Source organism: Artemia sp. Qi Xiang Cuo, chromosome 4 (genome assembly GCF_049724085.1).
Source record: "Artemia sp. Qi Xiang Cuo chromosome 4, ASM4972408v1, whole genome shotgun sequence".
NCBI lineage: Eukaryota > Metazoa > Arthropoda > Branchiopoda > Anostraca > Artemiidae > Artemia > Artemia sp. Qi Xiang Cuo.
Window position 1 is genome coordinate 7,364,411 of NC_142797.1, and position 18,722 is coordinate 7,383,132.

Below are 18,722 nucleotides of genomic sequence, written 5' to 3' on the forward strand. Positions count from 1 at the left end.
GTGCCTATGAAATATAATACCCCTCTGCTATCCTCTGCACCTGTTGAATGTCTCTTTTCTACTGTAGGAGACGTATTGACTGCAAAAAGAAACGGGCTGGGAGGTAAAACGTTCAAAAAGCCCCTACTGCTTAAATTAAACAAACACATCTTGACTGCTCATTGAAGTAATAATTTAACTTTTTAAAATCTTTATTGAAAATTAGTGTTAGTGTAAGAAGTAAATTTTTGTTCTGTTTTCAGATCTAGACAAGCGAAGGTCATTTAGCGGTCAGATTGATAGCCAGACAAAATTTATGGGTATATAAATGTTTTGAATTTTGTTTGAAACAGTTTGATCTATAATGGTATTTTACGAAGTGCACTAAATCCGTTTTTTTAATCATTAAAGTGCTAGGATCCATACAGAACAATGAAGAAAGAGCTTTGATGACAATCTCGTCAAATTATAACGTTTAAGCAAAATGTTTGCAAAAAAATGCCAAGAATTAAGATCAGAGTCTTTAGGTTTTTGTTAAATTCGTTTTTTGTCAAAAGATACAAGATTTTAGCACATTAATTTGCTAAGAAACAGGGCTAGTGATTCGAGCCGGAAGTAAATTTTACGCAAAAGACACTTTACTGCAAGCGCATTAGATACCTATCCTCAGGGATGATAACACAATGAAAGAGCGACGGACAGCTGTGAAAAATAAGATTTGAACGGGCAATATTTATGATATAATAAAGAAAGGTGGAAGCTGCATCGATTTTGTGAACAGATTTATGATTTGGAGAATCGGAGAAGTTCTGGAAATACCCGGGATGTACTTACATCGCTTTCAATCTGAGTTAAACAGTGTCCTAGGAACATCGATAGGTTAATTGAACAATGTAAGAGCTACTTTTTACCTTCCCTTGATTAGTTCTCGGTACCCAAATAAGCAAAATTTGAGTTTTGCGTTCTTCACAAGAAAATTTTGAGCTGTACGTGAGACAAAATTAGTTTGTTCAAAGTTGTAAAAGAACGGGTGGGATACGAAACAAAACGACAGTTTAGTTGCTAACATAGACTTTGATGCCTCCGTCCAAGTTTTAGCAAACTCATTGATGGACATCACGACTGGAATAAAGGTAAGCTACCGAAGCTCTTAGCTGATATTCGATTTGTCCCCAAGCAACAACAAAAGAAGAAATTCTTGCTGCCAACCCAGGAATTACCGATAGTAATAATTTTGGGACTTCAGGTACAGTTAAGCTACAATTCAGAGAGTTCGTAGCTAGAGACCAATCAATTAAGTGTATTATTTCCATGTACTTTACACATCTTAGGGTTGACCCTTATCAAAAGTTCCCTAAACAAAAAATCTCCGAAAAAGTTCCAAGCTTTTGGCCACTTTGACCAAGCTTGTTATACCAGGACTAAGCGTCCAAAATGTGCAAGTCTTCATGTTTCTATGCAAAATACTGGTCCAACATAGTTTTGTGTACAATGTGTTTAGATGCTCACAAATTTCATCTCTCATACAGCATAAAATACCCTGCAGTGAAGAATGCAATGAGGAAAGCAGCCTCTAAGCCCGGTAGAAAATGAAGTTTATCCATAGTATTTCTTAAGTGTTTTTGTGCATAACTCAGTTAAACTGGGCTATGTGAGGCTTCTTTGCTGTCAATATGAAATTATATATTGCTGGAACATCGACGTATCTCGGATAACTTCAGGTTTCTTGAACAGCTGCCACGGAGAACATTGTCGATATACGAAGGTAGGTAATCCTCCGTTTACGGGAAGCGAAGTAAAGGGATATATATCCTTGTCGACTGCTCATGGAGAGAGACAGAATTTATTACAACAAATAAGCAAAAACAAAAGTTTAACGTCAACCCCAAGAAGTAAAAATCTAATCCGAAGGGATGGAAAAAATGAAAGAAAAATAACAGCCACTTTATATTACAATTCCTAATGGCATCACAAACCTTATGACAAATAATTTCATCTAATGTATTATTCTATTCATACCCCGAGAAGCTATAATTACCATTTTATTGATTGATTTATTGACCATCCCCCTAAAAAAACAACTAAAGCTCATACTTATTTCTTTAATTACACTATTAAACTAAGAAATATCACTGATATTTTTGTATTTGGATCCAGAAGTTTCCAACTCCTAATCTTCCTATGAAGCACGGAAAACGTCAACCAGTCGTAACAACCGGCGAAGTATTATTCTATCTAGAAGATCGAATGTCATAATTCTGGACCGAGGATCCCGAATTTGTCAAGTTGCAGAATTGCCACCGAGGATACCGAATTTACAAAATTGCCAGAACATTAAAGATTTGAATCATCTTACAGCCTAAAAAATAAATAAAAGAGTGCAAATCTCTCTTAATCAAGAAGCTGGGAATAAAAGCCGCTCAATGGAATTCCCTACAGAGTCCCAGGGCTGTAGGCCAACCAACAATCGAACAGCGTTATTTTGAAGAAGTCAAACAGGCTGAAAAATGGAAGAAAATTTACCAAGCCAAACGCTTATTGATATATGCATGAATAAGGGAAAAAAGAAGGCGTAGGAAAAATTGAAGGAACATGCGTTTAAATTTTCTTATTATGCCTAGGTTACCAGACAAAATTTTGTTTAGTTTATATCCAAGCTATTTTTCCAGTTATCAATTATCTGTATTTGTTGCTTTTATTATTAGATCTTTGATTTGGATTAGGATTGTATTTCTCTTTTGATTTAGCACCGTTTGATCGCAATCCAACTGTTATATTTTTTTTGTCTTGCAGCTTGTCATAATCGTTTATCAATAAAGTCTTATCAATGTATATTTTTCTTTTTGGCATTAATTGTGTAATGTTTACTTTACTGATTTTTGGACGCATTATACTAATGTTGTATTAATTTTTAGTCAACGTTTTTGCATACTACACTTCTTTTAATTAGTTTTTTTGTATTTATCTATTGTTTTGATGGCTTCTGTTTGGTTTTCATTTACTAGACATAATAAGCGAGTTCGGTTCTTTTAGTGCTTGTGATAGTATTTAAAAATAGAAATTATGTTATCTTGTTGACTTTAAAAAGAAACTATACCAAAGTTTATGTCAAACATTTTTTTTCTAAAACAAAGACTGTAATCTTTTGTACTAAATATAAAAAACGTCCTTTGAATATTAGTAACTATTTCGGAAGTTATGAGTGACGAGTTTTTGTTTACTCAGTAGATCTAACATCCAATTTTAAGCAAATTTTAACTTAATAAACTAGTCAATCCACTGAGTCGTCATTAGTCAAACGATTCCACAGTTGAAAAGGCCACCACACACTGTATGTATTGAATTACTTATGGCCAATATTTTTACAGTCACAAAGGTAGCTGTATGGGAAGGTACCTTGTTATTATTTTTTTTTCACTTTTGCTTTACATTAGACCTAGGATAAAAGAATTATATTTACCAAATAGCATGACTGGTGTCTTTGACCTATTTCTTTGCTGTTAAATACCCCTCTCCATGTTCTACCTAGAAAGGGCCTTGACCCCATTGTCACATGGTGTACTATACCTACAAACATTTCTATCATCGGGGTTCGTTAAGTCCGGCTGTCAAAGCAGACTTCGACTTTCTTCAAAAGTTGTTCCATTTAAGTATGTTTTGTCTTGGAATTAAATTTCTTCCAGAGACGTACATAGATTTTGTGATTCCGAAGGTAATGTCAGTCACCCTCCCCCCAGTCTCAAAAACAAAAGTGGACCTATATTTCATGAAATATACGATATACATATCGTCCAAATGGTACCCCTGTAGAAGGTGCACCCAGAGACAAGTCTAACTCTTTGCCAACTTACCCCCCTAGCTACACCACTGAGTGCATCTTATTGCTCCTATTAAGTCAATTTAAGTTTTTTTTTCTTGACATTAAATTTTATTTAGAGACGTACATAGGGTCCATGATCCCAAGGTTAATGTCAGTCACCCCCCCCCCCCCACTCTCAAAAATAAAAGTGGACCTATCTTTCATAAAATATACGGTAAACATATCGTCCAAATGGCACCCCAATAGATGGTGCACCCAGAGACCAGTCTAACTCTTTGCCAACTTACCCCCCAAGCTACACCACTGAGTGCGTCTTATTGCTTTTATTAAGTCTATTTAAGTATGTTTTTTATTGGCATTAAACAGTATACAGAGACGTAGGTAGGTACACATAGACACTGTTGTTGCAGATGGAGTTCACTCCTATCAGAGCCTAGCTGAAGTCTATCGTTTCTTGGCATTAGATTGTATTCCGAGACATAGGTAAGTTTTTAGTTCCCAGAGGTAACGTCAGCCACTCCCCCATTCCCTCTTCGAACCTGAACCTATCTTTCATGAAGTATATGGTATACATATTATCTAAATGGCATCCTAGCAAACAGTGTGCTGAAGGACAAGTTTAATTCTTGGCTAACGCACCCTTCCCCCTTAGCTACGCCACTGATTGTATCTTATTGCTTCTAGCCTGTGTTTTTTTTAAAGGCTCATTTTGGCTTAAGACAATTATTTTTAATGTCGAAAAAGTATTCCCTAGTGATTTGTGCCATAAATGAGATATCTAAGTACTGTTTTTGGAGGCAAAATTGCTTATCACAAAAATCAATAGGATTTTAACGTCTTTAACGCAAAAAGGATTTTAACGCAAAATCAATAGATTTTAACCTGATATTAAGATTAGTACTCTGCTGGGTATTCCTCGGGCGGTTTGATGCTGTAGTGGGTTATTGATAGTATTAGGTTGTTTTAAAAGTTTTTTTTTCATTTTAATGCCATGTCCATTTTCTGAAACCATGTCAGGTTTTGATGTCATGTCCGTTTTAATGTCATGTATTTCAAGACAAAAAGAAGTTCGAAGAAGTCCTGTTTCGAGGTTTTTTCTTCGTTTCTTTGGTAAAACCAAAACGATTTTTTTAGGGCAGGGTTGTCACGTGTGACGAAAACCGAATCTTCTACGACAACTGGGGACGTTCAGAACACTGGTTGGACACCGATGAGCCACCCAGGCACTTCCCAAAGGCGAAAACTAACAAAAAAAGAAACGGTGCATTGCCAATGGTGAAGCTAACATTAGGCTACAATGTCACATGATCCACTGAGACAGCCTCTTTCAATTTTACATTCATAACCAGTTTTAGCAGTAGCAGTTACAACAAAAGTAGCAGTAGCAGCTGCAGCCACAGTCAGAATCGCAGTAGTAGTCGTTTAAACTGGGTTATAGGGTTAAAAGTATGGTTTACATAGGGTCCCATACCTATGTATGGCTTACGTAGAGATAACATACCCTAAGTACACCCTATGTATAGTTTTCGTAAGGATAAAAAAGGGCTTCACGGAAAACGCTTTCATTTATATTTAATCAAACTCATGTAGCAAGTGAATAAAATGAGAACATAAGCGGTAAAATGAGAATAGGAAATAGAAAAAAAGCAGACAAAGGAGAACATTACTAATTGATAAGAATTTAATAAATAAAAACAAAAAGCATTCGAAAATGTGAAAAAAGTAGTCAAAATAGACCATACAATAACTAAAATTGGCATTGCTTAATTAGAAACAGTTTCTCCGTCTTCGTAGAAAAGGCAACTTTTTTTGCGTACCACTACGATAAATATGCACACCAAGTGTTAACTAGAGCTGAAACAATAATACAATGAAAAACGCTACTTAAATTTTTGTTAGAGAGGATCTGCAATTAGACTTTTATTGTAACACTCTGTATGTTATCAACACATCCACCGAGAAACCTATCAATTTTGTATCAATGAACGATCTTAGTAGAATAAGAGGCATCTTCTTCTTTGACACAATTCTAACTTGGCACTATTCCAAAGAACTGTTTTTCCTTTGCTAATCTGGAGGTATTTCCCTTGTTTTTAAAATCTCTTAAAGCCACCAGAATGAATGCTAAAGAAGGCTATTTTCCCTATCTTGTCTCGATAATGATGTTGGACTTTCATTAATAAACGTTGTTTTTGTCAATATCAACGTTTCTTTTTATCATCAACAATGCTTTTAATAATGCAAACTAATGATAACGTTGCATTGTCACACGATCCACTGAGACAACATCTCTTAATTTTACATTTATGATCAATCTTAGTTGGATAAGAAGCATCTTCCATTTAGACATTATACTAAATTGGTGCTATTCCAAGAATGTTTTTTTCTTCCGTCTATCAAGAGGGGTTTCCCCATCTTTTAAAAGATCTACAAGCCGCCATACTCGCTTCCTAGTTACAGAGTGAATGCTCAAAAATGCTAATTTGCACACCTGCTGTTTGCCTGATGATGTTGGAATTTCATATATAAAAGTTGCTTCTCTTGGTTTTATAGATTCATTAGTTGAGGTCCTACTCCTCCTTCGCTTAATCCCAGCTAGCGATATAAAGGATCGTAGATAGCAATCTTCTTCGTCTTTACTTCCGAGTCCGTTGAAGTGGTTGAAAATTTCCAATCGTTCGTCTTCATTTATTATTTCAAAGCATTTTCTTTTACACCTAAGAAAATAAAGTAATGAATCCTCCTGCTTCAATGATTTGAAGAAAATACGATACAAATGAAATTTTTTTGCGTATCTTGGGAAGACCCTGATACGACTTTTTAATCTTAGTTAATCGCTGAGCTAAAAAAAATGTCTATTGAATAGTTCAAGAAGTAACGAAAAAAACTTTTGTATCTCAAATACTCGAAATTTTTTTACTGGGGAAATTACCTATGTATAATAGATGTATGCCCAGATGAAGCAACATACTATGTTGCCCTGATGCACCTGTTCTTCCATAATTTTGAAGAGAAATAAGTGATCCAAGTCCATTTAAAATGACACTTCTGTATAAAAGAAAAAGGAAACAATTAAATCAACATCTCTAATTCAGCTAAAACTATTCAATCGGGGAGTTATGAAGCTAGCTGACCCAAGGAGATAACGAGGGGTAGAGATTGAAACCTCACTCATCGCTATCTCTCAAGACATTACAAAAGATTAAAATATTTTTATGAGGCTTAACCTTTCTGCCTTGTCGGCTGACCGACACAAAGACAAAGGACCCATTAGCGAACTCTCCCAGAGGACAAACCATTATCGAGGGCTGTCAAAAATTTTGTGGTTTGACTAGAGAGGGCGTAGAAAAGGTGGGAGTTTTCTAATAAATGAGGTACAGCGAATTTGTCATGTGAACGTCTTTTACCGTGACGGAAAACCAACTGGATAATAAAAAGGAAAAAAAAGGCTAAACTATGCAGAGGAAATTTTGATTGGTGTTGTGCTAAAAGAAATGCTACTAAATTGGAAACTTCATTGCTAGAAAACTAATATATAGACATTTTGTTTGGGTTACTGGAGAAACCTTTTTCATAATAAAAGGAAGAACGAATTTTTGCTATCTTGAAAAGGCGAGCTTTGCTACAGAAATACTACTTTAAAGGATTGACCGATATTTCTTGTTTTATTCCCTTTTCATGTGAACACTAAGCCACAAGTTTACTTGCAAAACACACTGTGACTCAAAACTTTTTTTTTAATTTACTGGTTTAAAATTTCACACAAACCCAATCAATTCAGGGAAGACACAAACAGATGGGAATCGGTTTTCGTTTTTTTCTTTTTTTCGTTAATGGGTTCAAAGTTGGAGGTTTAAAGGTGGATACTAATGACAATTGGGTAAATTTTTCGATTAACTCACTAATGAGATAGCCAAGAAATAGACATATCTTTAGAGTCAGAATTTCAGTCTTAGGGAACACGACGATGCCTTATGATTCTCCCATCTTTGGATTTCCAGAGGTTGATGGTGTCTTGCAACAGAAAAAAGCTTTAAAATTTGTTAGGTTAAAGTTTTACACTTCATGTACTGTGGTAAGAAAATCATGTTAAAATGTGCAAATACTACGTAAAAGTGCAAAAATCATGCTATTATATAAAGTAGATAATTTCGGAGACCACACTGCCTTTCCATGACGATAAAATAAAAAGTTCAAAATAGGGATAAAATCCTTTTTAATAGACAGTGTATAATAAATTTTCACAAAAAATACCAGATATTTTACTACTGATGACGGTCACTGTATATGTGACCGAAATATCTGGTATTTTTTTGTGAAATTTATTATACACTGTCTATTAAAAAGGATTTTATCCCTATTTTGAACTTTATTTTTGTTATATAAAGATTTTCTGGAAAGTTAATTAAATATATTCAGTTAATTAAATATAACTATATTAAATATAGTTTTTATATTAAATAAGTAGACGTCGCCTGAAGCTCCTCGGCCACACATTGCGCCGTCCCGAAGGCACGATATGTCGAGACGTCCTTGTCTGCGAACCAGCCCCCTCCTGGAAACGTAAACCAGGAGGACAAAAGAAGAACCTGTGGCAAAAATTCAAGGAGGACCTGGAACCGTGGGGAAGATTCAGGAGAAACGGTCGGAGATGGGACAAAGACTGGCTGAAGATCGCCGGGGAAGCTGCAGCCGACACGGTCCAAGTGGTCGTCGGAAGTCATTCCAAGATCCTTTGGTGCCGGGCAGGAGAGTTCATCGTCTGGTTCCCGCCGAAAGTTAAAAGTAAAGTAAGTAACTATATTAAATATAGTCAGTCGCAGTCATCGTCTCTCCACTTCAAACGTCCTTCAAAGACAGGTATAGCAAATTTAGGGTATTTTTCTGCTGGCCAGGGTAAGCAAAAGCAGTGGTACAACACAGCTTCCAAGTGTTGTGGTACAACACTTGGAAATAGTAGCGTAACAAACTGCATACCCGAAAATTATTCACCAAATTTGGCCAATATCTTTCCATTGAGGAGTGTGCATATAACGAACATGAAACTTGAAATGAGCAAAATAACCCTAAGTGTGGTACTACTTAGAGACTTGTAGCATTGATAAGGGTTATTGCAGTTAGATTGGGGTGCTATAAAAACATTTAGGAAGTCTAGAAAAAAAACACTTTTGTTCCGAAAAAGTTTGTTTCTGCATGTTACACCATTTACATTTTGTTGGTTGAGTTATTCGTCTAATGTAGAGGGGGAGGGGGACTACAGCTCCTCTGATCTTCTTTATGGGTACCGTTGACTAGGGTGCAGCAAGAGTTGCATTCAAGAGTTGCATGACCTGTGTGACGCAATGAGACTATATTTCTTTACTTGTTCGAAATCACAGAAAATAAATTGCTTAAAAAATACATATACAACTAAATTAAAATGGACATTTTTGGGGATTTCGAAGAAAACCCTAAGACTATACCAAGCCTTTAGCCTAACATAGATAGAAAAATTCAATAACTAAAATAAATGGACATTTTTGGGGATTTTGAAGAAAACCATACGACTATACCAAGGTCATAGCCTAACCTAGATAGAAAAATTCAACAACTAAAATAAATGGACATTTTCGGGGATTTTGAAGAAAACCCTAAGACTATACCAAGGTCTTAGCCTAACCTAGATAGAAAAAATTCAATGACGAGGACCGAAATGAAAAGCATATTTATACATAATACACAGTGACAACACACATACGTATACATTATAAATTTATAGCATTTAGGACTTTTTCTGTACGCATAGTATATACACACTGGGCTGAGAAACCTTTCCTTTGAAGCTCATACAGTTTTATTCATCCGTCGACTCGTTTAGACGAGTTGACGGCTCGCGGATCACTCGCGGAGACGGCTCACAAATTGCCATAGTGCGTGGTACCCTTCCGTCCACGATTTCAGGCAATAAAGCTTCCATATAAACTGACACGGGTTCGGGAAAGATCTCTATTCCCAAAAAATTTTACTGGCGATTGATCTGTTCCACATGGACGTTTCTTCTGGAGAGAAAAAAAAAGAAAAAAAAAAAAAAAAAAAAAAAAAAAAACAACTAAGAAAAAAGTGAATATGAGCTACCCAAAGCAAGGTAAGATTGAAATGTACACCTTAGGAGGCTTATTTTTTAATATTAAAAAAAAAAAGAAGCAAGGTAACATTGAAATGTAAACCTTAGGAGGCTTATTTATGAATAGCCAAAAGCAACTTCTGAGTTTTCCTTAAAAAAAAAAAAAAAAAAAAAAAAAAAAAAAAAAAAAAATTGCAGTACTCCACAACTGTACCTGGACCTCATAAGAATAATTATGATTTTTCCTTAAAACATTTTATTTTTCTGCAGCCATTGAGATTTCTTTAGCAATGAAGTCACTTTGAAAATCACTTTTCTTTCTTCAGGAAGAGCAACAATGCCGTCATGACTGGCGGCAAGAGATCCTTGACTCTTATTAGCAGAGTCCAGCACGAACAACCTTGTATTTTTTTTTTTTTGCTCAAATACAGCTGCAGCAATAAGTTCATATACATTCCCGTGCTCCATTGCTTTGGTTTGACGACCAAGGGCATATAATAGCTGTTTTATTAGCAGAGCTACTGCTCTTACGCGTCTTCTACAAATTGCTCTTGATACTGCAGCTGTAAGGCTTCCTGCCTGTTGTTGTACAGGAAATTGCCTTGTAATCGGCTCCCTTTTTCTAAGAAATATCATTTCGCAGGAAAAAACAATGAAATAGAGAAAAAATAGAAGAATATTTATAGTTGCCACAAAATACTACCTCACTGCTTCGTCAAACAAATAAATTTTACGTGTAATATTCATATTACTGAAAGAGGCCGCGGAAAACTTCTCATGCATTTTTCACTGTATTTTCATGTACAATATAGGAAAGCCAAAAAATTGAAACAAATAGAAATATACAGCGTTAGCCGCGGAACGGCAAAAATGTTTCATCAAACCTCATTTTTTTTTTCAGTTGCTGCTTCTACCCCTACCTCCCTAGCTATGTTCCTGGACCTTGCAACTACTGATATTCAGATTTTGCCGATATGATGCTAAGCAAAATGCAAGTGGATGGTCTGCCATTGGCGGATCCAGGATTTCAAGGAAGGGGCTTGCCCACGACACAAAATCTCACTTCTTTCAAAAATCACACTAGAACAAAAACCAAACCATGCAGAGGATTTTCTGTCAGGTGTTGCGATCTTCAGTCTAAGAACATCATCACCCCCAGTCGGTGAGGCCATTTTCTGCTGGAATCTCACTCCTTAGACTTAGTGATTCAATGGCGCTATTCAAATGTATTGGTAAGGCTGGTCTTCCTTGGGAAACTTTTTCCTCCTTTCATAACATCACAGTGGACTTGACTCACTCCAGTGGACTGACCACTCCTCAAGTGGAGTCCATCCCTGTTCCTTTTTCCCCCATATTTCCCCATATAGCACCATACTTCCCCATTTAGCACTTCGACTATCCTAGAGTTGCAATAAGCAACAACTTATAAGACCCCCTAAAATCTATAGAACCTTAATGAAGATTACACCATCAGATTCAGCGTATCAGAGAACCCTACTGTAGAGGTTTCAAGCTCCTATCTGCAAAAATGTGGAATTTTGGTATAATTTTTGCCTAAAGTTAGACTCTTTCTCACAACTCTACTTTTTAAACCAATAAAAAAAAACTTTAGCGTAAAGAGCGAAGCGTTGAGGAGGGGACAGCCCCTTCATATATGGAATAATTTCTGTTCGTTTTAAGTTTTAATGTTGCTCCTTACTTTCAGTTAAAAAAAACTTTTTATTTAATTAATGGTGAAATGTTATATCCATTCAAGTTAGTCAATCAAGTCTGATATCCAGTATTCGATCGTAATTTAAAATTTAATAGGTCTATTCAAAGTGCAGAAATATTATTAGCAATTGTCTTTCACGTGCTGAAGTTAGCTTTACACAAAGCAGAAAAAAATATAAATGCGAAGACAAACGAATTTGTCGGTCTGATGATTGCTTACGAACTTCTATAAGCCTTTAAAAAATTGACATCTCATTTGTCGGTGAGTTTGTCAATTAAAGCGCATGTCACCACAGGGAACTCCCAAAGCGACCACATTACTCCAATGACTATTCCTCCTTTGAGCTGATTTTTTAGCGTTTTCCTAGCAGGTGTACGAGAACAATTTTCGGGACTGCCCTTTCCTGAACTTTAACAGAAAATTATGTCCACTGAATCAAAAGGCGAAATTCACGCTTTCTGATTTAGACGTCGGCTTTTAATTTTTTTTGTCATTTATTCAGATCTCTTATCCAATCTAAAGACCACCCAACCAATCCTAATTAGTTTGGCCACACAAAATAAAAAAGTTTATAATAAATGAGATAGGGTGATCCTCTAAGGCAGGGTATCTTCTTAATCTTTTCTCTGATTTTCCCGTATTTTTGTGCCGGTTCTATTTTTTTTACCGTTAGAAAGTTCTTTAGTTATGTTTTTTAAGCTAACTTCTAGCTAAGTTAAGTTTAAGCTAAGTTTTTAAGTTAGTTATTTTTTTTACCAAAAATAGGACAGTTTGACAGTCAAAATGACAAACAAATACTGAGAAATTTGGGTTTATGGCCAGAAAGCATTGCAACTGCAAAAAATTCATATGACTGTTTACCTTTGGGGAATAATTGACAACTAGGGTCATAATTGACAACTGCTAATTATATACTGAAGTAATTAAGCGAAAGAGTAAACTATATAACTAGCAACAAGTCGGCTTCATTTCCGGCGCCAAGAATCTTGGTATAACCACGCATAGAGACGGATGTAAGATGAGGCCGACCTATATCTAGAACAAACGTTTTGAAAAAAATAGCCAGGTTAGATTGAAGACCTAAGAAATTATAGGACAGACCAAAGAACATGGGTAACTAATAAGAGTGGAAACTGGCAATGGTGTCGGCAAAAAAGCTGTCAACGCCATCTACCGCTTGGTGACACTTGGCATTTTTAAGCTTTGTAATAGTTTTTCTGTCAGGAGCTGAGATCAGACACTTATTACTAAACTAATTTTACCAACTGTACAAATGTACTAATTTTTACCAACTAATTTGTAAAATGTACCAACTGTACAAATGTACTAATTACCAACTGTACTAATTTTACCAACTGTACAAATTGGAATTTTTTAAGTTTTGTAATAGTCTCAAACAGTTCGTGCTAACGAACTGTAAAAAAGGAGCGACCCGGCTCAATAGTAACCAAATCTATATTAAACTAAATTTTATTACCAGTGGATACATCAAAAGAATCGGATTTTTATGCTGATTTCAAATATATAAGTTTCAACAAGTTTAGTCTTACCCATCAAAAGTTACGAGCCTGAAACAATTTGCCTTATTTTCGAAAAAAGGGGGAAACTCCCCTAAAAGTGATAGAATCTTAATGAAAATCAAACCATCATATCAAGCATATCAGAGAATCCTATTATAGAGGTTTCAAGTTCCTATCTGCAAAAATGTGGAATTTTGCATATTTTGCCAGAAGAAAGGTCACGGATGCGTATTTATTTGTTTTTTTGTTTGTTTTTTGTTTTTTTTCCCAAGGGTGATCGTTTCGATCCAGAGTTCATAAAATATCGCGAGAGGGCTCATTCGAATGGAAATAAAAAATTCTAGTGCTCTTTTTAAGTGACCGAAAATTGGAGGGCAACTAGGCCCCCTCGCACGCTTATTTTTTTCTCAAAGTCACCTGATCAAAATTTTGAGATGGCCATTTTGTTCAGCACAGTCGAAAATCTAATAAATATGTCTTAGAGGATGACTTAATCCCCCACAGCCCCCAGGGGAAGGGCTGCAAGTTATGAACTTTGCCCATTGCTTACATATAGTATCTGTTATTTGGAAGTATGCAGACGTTTTCAGGAGGGATTTTTTCTGGTGGGAAAGGGGGTCGGAGGAGGGGACTACGTATCTCTATGAGGGTGGGGGCCGGATTTCCAAGCATTATTTAAAAAAAACGATCAGAAATTAAATAAAAAAACTAATTTTTTCAACTGAAAGTAAGGAGCAACATTAAAAATTAAAAGGAACAGAAATCATTACGTATATGAGGGGATCTCCCCCTAGTCAATACCTCACTCTGTACGCTAAAGTTTTTTTTAGTACTTTCAAAAAAGCTATCTATTCTAATTAAACGGCCTTAGTGATTCAGGGTCATTATTAAAGAATTGGAACACAATCTGAACTTTAGCGTAAAGAGTGAGGTATTGAATAGGGGGAGAACCCCTCATTTACGTAATAAAAATATACGAATATAGAAGTTCGTTATGTAAGTTATTTCGTAAGTTACTTCAGATCAAAATTTCAAAAAAGCCATTTAGCCAAAAAAAGGAAAAGTAATATGCAAATTTCATTTTAATTATTCATGTACGGTGAGCCAAATTCAAACCTGCATTGATTCAAAAACGCTGAGAAATTAAATAAAAAAAAACAAGTTTTTTTAACTGAAAGTAAGGAGTAACATTAAAACTTAAAGCAGAGAAAAATTATTCTGTATATGAAAGGGGCTGTCCCCTCCTCAACGCCTCGCTATTTACACTAAATTTTTTTATTGTTTTAAAAATAAAGTTGTGAGACAGAGACCAACCGTTAGACAGAGGTGGGGGGTCACGGGATCGAGGGTCAATCCTGCAAAAATATCTGACCACACCCTCCTCCAGAATACATTCCAGGATACTTGCCTGGAGCCGATTTCAGGTATTCAGCTTATTGACTTACTTGCAGTCACCTCCAGGCTTTCTTTCGGGTATTTGCTTCCCTGTATAACTTGTATAGGCACTACCCGTGACTCGAACTTTCTTAATGACTTCACTTAAGCGTTTTGTATTTATTTGTAGTGCCAATTTTCTGCTTCTTTTTCGGGTCATCACTGTCATCACTATATTCACGCGTTGATACCATTCCTTATAAGAATTTAAATCAATTAAGATTAACTACAAAATAAAAAGAATTTCTTTTGCTCAGGGTTTACAGTTAGACAAGAAAAGAATTTGCAGCAGTTAGTTTTATTTGCAATTCAATTTTATTTCTTGTTGTGGAACTTATGTCAATCATAATGCCGCACTGACTCCATTTTTTACAGAAATTTAAATTAATTACAGCCAATTACAGACACTTACCTATTTACAATCATTTTAAAATCAAGGCAGAGACTGGCCCAAACACATTTTATATAAAACAGGGTGATAAAACCCCCTCTTATTGTTTTACAAGATGATATTTTACTTATTTAACAAGTAAGGAAATATTTATACAAGGAGTACAGACAGTTTTGTCAAATACATTTTGATGCTTGTTAAGGAAGGAGTTGAGTGTAAACTTAGCAGTAATAGGGCACATGATGTTGTAGTTATGTTCTGTTTTTTAAAACCTTTCTTAAGTTAAAATACTTTTTTTTGTGGATTTTTTTTTACCCCTACTCCATATCATGCTATGGTATTTAGAGGGGATGTTAATAGAGGGGTTTTTGTTAATACTTGATATTAGACAAATAAATAAACCACGCACGGAAAATAACCCAACTATCAAATAAAAGAAAAAAGAAGAAGAGTGAAAAAAGTGAAGAGCAAGAGATGGACAAAGGAGACTGTCCCAGGGTAAAAAAAAACAACAACAATACAACGTAAAAGGACAATAAAAAACGATCATTGTGTCATCAAAGCCAGATAATACGTCCTATTAGTTGTTTCTTTAACACAGGTCAGCTGTTCAGGTATTTAATAATATTAAAAAAAACAAGTTTTTTTCAACTAAAGTAAGGAGCAACATTAAAACTTAAAACGAACAGAAATTATAACGTATATGAAGGGGGTCGCCCCCTTCTCAATACCTCGCTCTTTACGCTAAAGTATGAATTATGTCATAATTTTGTAAGAATGACACCTGAATCATCGGTTTAATTATAATTAATTAGCTCTTTTAAAAGCTCTAAAACAACAACAGACAAATAAAAATGCATCCGTGATCTTTCTTCTGGCAAAAAATGCAAAATTCCACATTTTTGTCATAGGAGCATGAAACCTCTACAGTGGGTTCTCTGGTACGCTGAATCTGATGATGTGGTTTTCATTAAGACCACGTGATTTTTGGGGGTGTTTCCCCGCATTTTCAAAAATTGAGCGAATTTTCTTAGGCTCGTAACTTTCGATGGGTATCATTAAATTTTATGAATTTCACGTATTTTGAATAAGCATCAAAATTTGATTCTTTTGATGTATCTATTGTCAATCAAGACTCTGTTTTTTAGAATTTCGGTTACTATCGCACTGCTCCTTACTTATATTTCTTTACCATGAACTGTTTGATAATCTGCTGATTGTTATTCTAATCAATTTTTTATTAACTTATCGCATAATATAGTTTACATGTTCTGTTAATTTTTTCTTTAAAATCGGTCAGTCGTTCACATATTTACTAATAAGTTCAGTTAATTGTTGATTAGGTCTTTTTTCCAAATATGTTCTATAGTAAATAAGATGTTCTTTGAATTTCTTTTAATACATTCTGTGAATGTTTTTAAACTCGCTATTTAATGCAAGTTTAGTGGCTCTGTGAGAGATATGAAACCTGACAAAAAATCTAACACATTCATATTTCCCTGGTGAGAATCCATGTAATATGTTCCAAATATGTAGCATTCCATGAAGCATGTTTGAGCTATAAAAAAAAGACAGATGAAAACGGGGCGACACACTTATAATTTACTATATATTGTATTTACATAAGATATATTTATTATACACCGAATATAATCTTTATATACACACTAATGTGCATATTACAATATATGTTATAACATATACATACAATGTTTAATAAATATATAATGTTTATAATATAATGTTATTATACCTTATATACGGTTTGATCAATCAATCTCCTTTGGCTTATCTGGGGTTGTAAATTAATTTTTATTAAATTACATTACATCGTGTATGTAAGAAACATTCATATTTATATAATATCTTATATTTATAATATATTAAAGCCTAAAAACAATTCATTGGAGACTGTACATCATAACGTCAAAGCAATAAAAGCACATTTTTAAGTTGGTCAAGGCTTAGTATATTAAGATGTCAGAATAGATATTTGTTTCGGTATTGAAGTTGTGTATGGTAATGAACAAGTGCCAAAAATTCATTGGCTTCATTTTGTTTTATGTTCTATTGTGTATTACATGTTTTTTTGTATTATATGTTGCGTGTTGAAGTTGTGGTTGGTAATGAACAAGTGCCAAAAATTCATTGGCTTCATTTTGTTTTATGTTCTATTGTGTATTACATGTTTTTTGTATTATATGTTGCGTGTTGAAGTTGTGTTTGGTAATGAACTAGTGCCAAAAATTCATTGGCTTCATTTTGTTTTATGTTCTATTGTGTATTACATGTTTTTTGTATTATATGTTGCGTGTTGAAGTTGTGGTTGGTAATGAACGAGTGCCAAAAATTCATCGGCTTTATTTTGCATTGCAATAAATAACTAAGTCAACCTCGAAGCAATCAGAAATTAACATGAGTAGGGCTCACAGCCCCTATGCCTTTTCAAGGCTAGAACATAATTTGCAATTTACTGAAAAAATTTATATTAAATGTGTTCACTTTTATAACTTCAATAAATAAAAATTTATTAAGATTTTAAGGAAAAAATATCAGCATATGTATATTAAACTGAAAACGCACCATTCATTTGTAGTTCTTTACTTTTCGTTGAAAAACTTATTTCGTGAAAAAGTTTTTTTTTAAATTAATTTATATTCGTTTTATATTGACAAAGACTTTTTCAGGGAAAAAGAAACTAATAGTTTAAATTCGGGTTTTTATTAAAGAATTTATAGTTTGGCCTGCTCTTTGTATGCTGGATGAATTTTTTCAACAGTTTTTAACAGCATACACACTTTTCAAAATCTTGACAAAAATAGTAGTGTTTAATTTAGTTTTATGCCTCTTCTAGTTGACCTGAAAAACAAAATTTAGTACCATTCCCAAAAAACTCTATCTAACCTGGTTACACTTACACTCTATTGGCTTATTTAGATTTTAAGAGCAGAAATAGTAATAGAAGTAGCCCCGAAAGATTGAACTGAATACCCTTAGTCGTTCTTTGCATATTACTGAGATTTCTTGTAGGGAACCAGCATACATACAGTGTGTTTTGATTAAATTTAAAATAACATTTAGTTTTTAAGCATAATGGGCAAATTCCGTAGCTGTGGGGAGTTAATCTACCCAATAACCCTAGAGATATAGTTCCTCGACCGTTCAGATTTGTTGAACAAAATGGCTGTCTTAAAATTTTGATTGGAAGTATCTGGAAAATTGTGGGCTAAAGAGGAGAGCCGGTTGCCCTCCACTCAGCTCTGACTCTTAAAAAGGGTACTAGAACTTTCAATTTACAATGAAATTAGTTCTTTTAAAATATCAATGATATTAATACCTATGATAGAGCAGCGCTACCTATGACATTGCTAATATGCCCTTTTAATACTTGCATGAATATTTTTTTTCGTTTAATTGAAACTTCCCTTAAACGTTCCCTAAGAGTTTCAGCTTAATGCCCTAATGTCATTAGTTACAGTAACCGTAGAAGTAAGTCTTCTGGCTAGTTCAAAATCCCCCACAGCTTACCCTGAAAGGTCTAACTTAATAATGTAAGCCGTTTTTGTGATATTGTCTTTCCAATCTTTTTACAATCTACATGATTGCAGTTTGTTTTGATTTAGTTCAACATCCACCGAAAATATTCCTTGACGATAAATAAAAGTTCAAATACGGATAAAATCCTTTTAATAGACAGTGATGATGATAACAGTGATAGAAATTCACAAAAATACCAGATATTTCGGTCACATATGAAGTGA

The 18,722-nt window shown here is 34.6% G+C and overlaps 1 protein-coding gene across 6 annotated transcripts in view; it reads right to left on the minus strand.

The window, feature by feature from the left end:
* Positions 1–5,429: 5,429 nt before the first annotated feature.
* LOC148952733 (uncharacterized) overlaps positions 5,430–18,722 on the minus strand; it is a 71,181-nt gene continuing 57,888 nt past the window's right edge. Inside the window, exons 3-4 of one of the 6 annotated variants that reach the window (XM_089087392.1) lie at positions 14,582–14,766; positions 5,430–6,516 (exon numbers count right to left, since the gene is read on the minus strand). In XM_089087392.1, the coding sequence (XP_088943518.1) occupies positions 6,165–6,516; positions 14,582–14,766 (537 nt within the window). In that variant the 3' untranslated portion in view covers positions 5,430–6,164. Of the gene's footprint in view, positions 6,517–6,763; positions 6,848–9,795; positions 9,838–14,581; positions 14,767–15,596; positions 16,520–18,722 lie in introns of those variants that run through there. The other 5 variants (XM_089087387.1, XM_089087388.1, XM_089087389.1 and 2 more) reach the window with 5 other exon arrangements.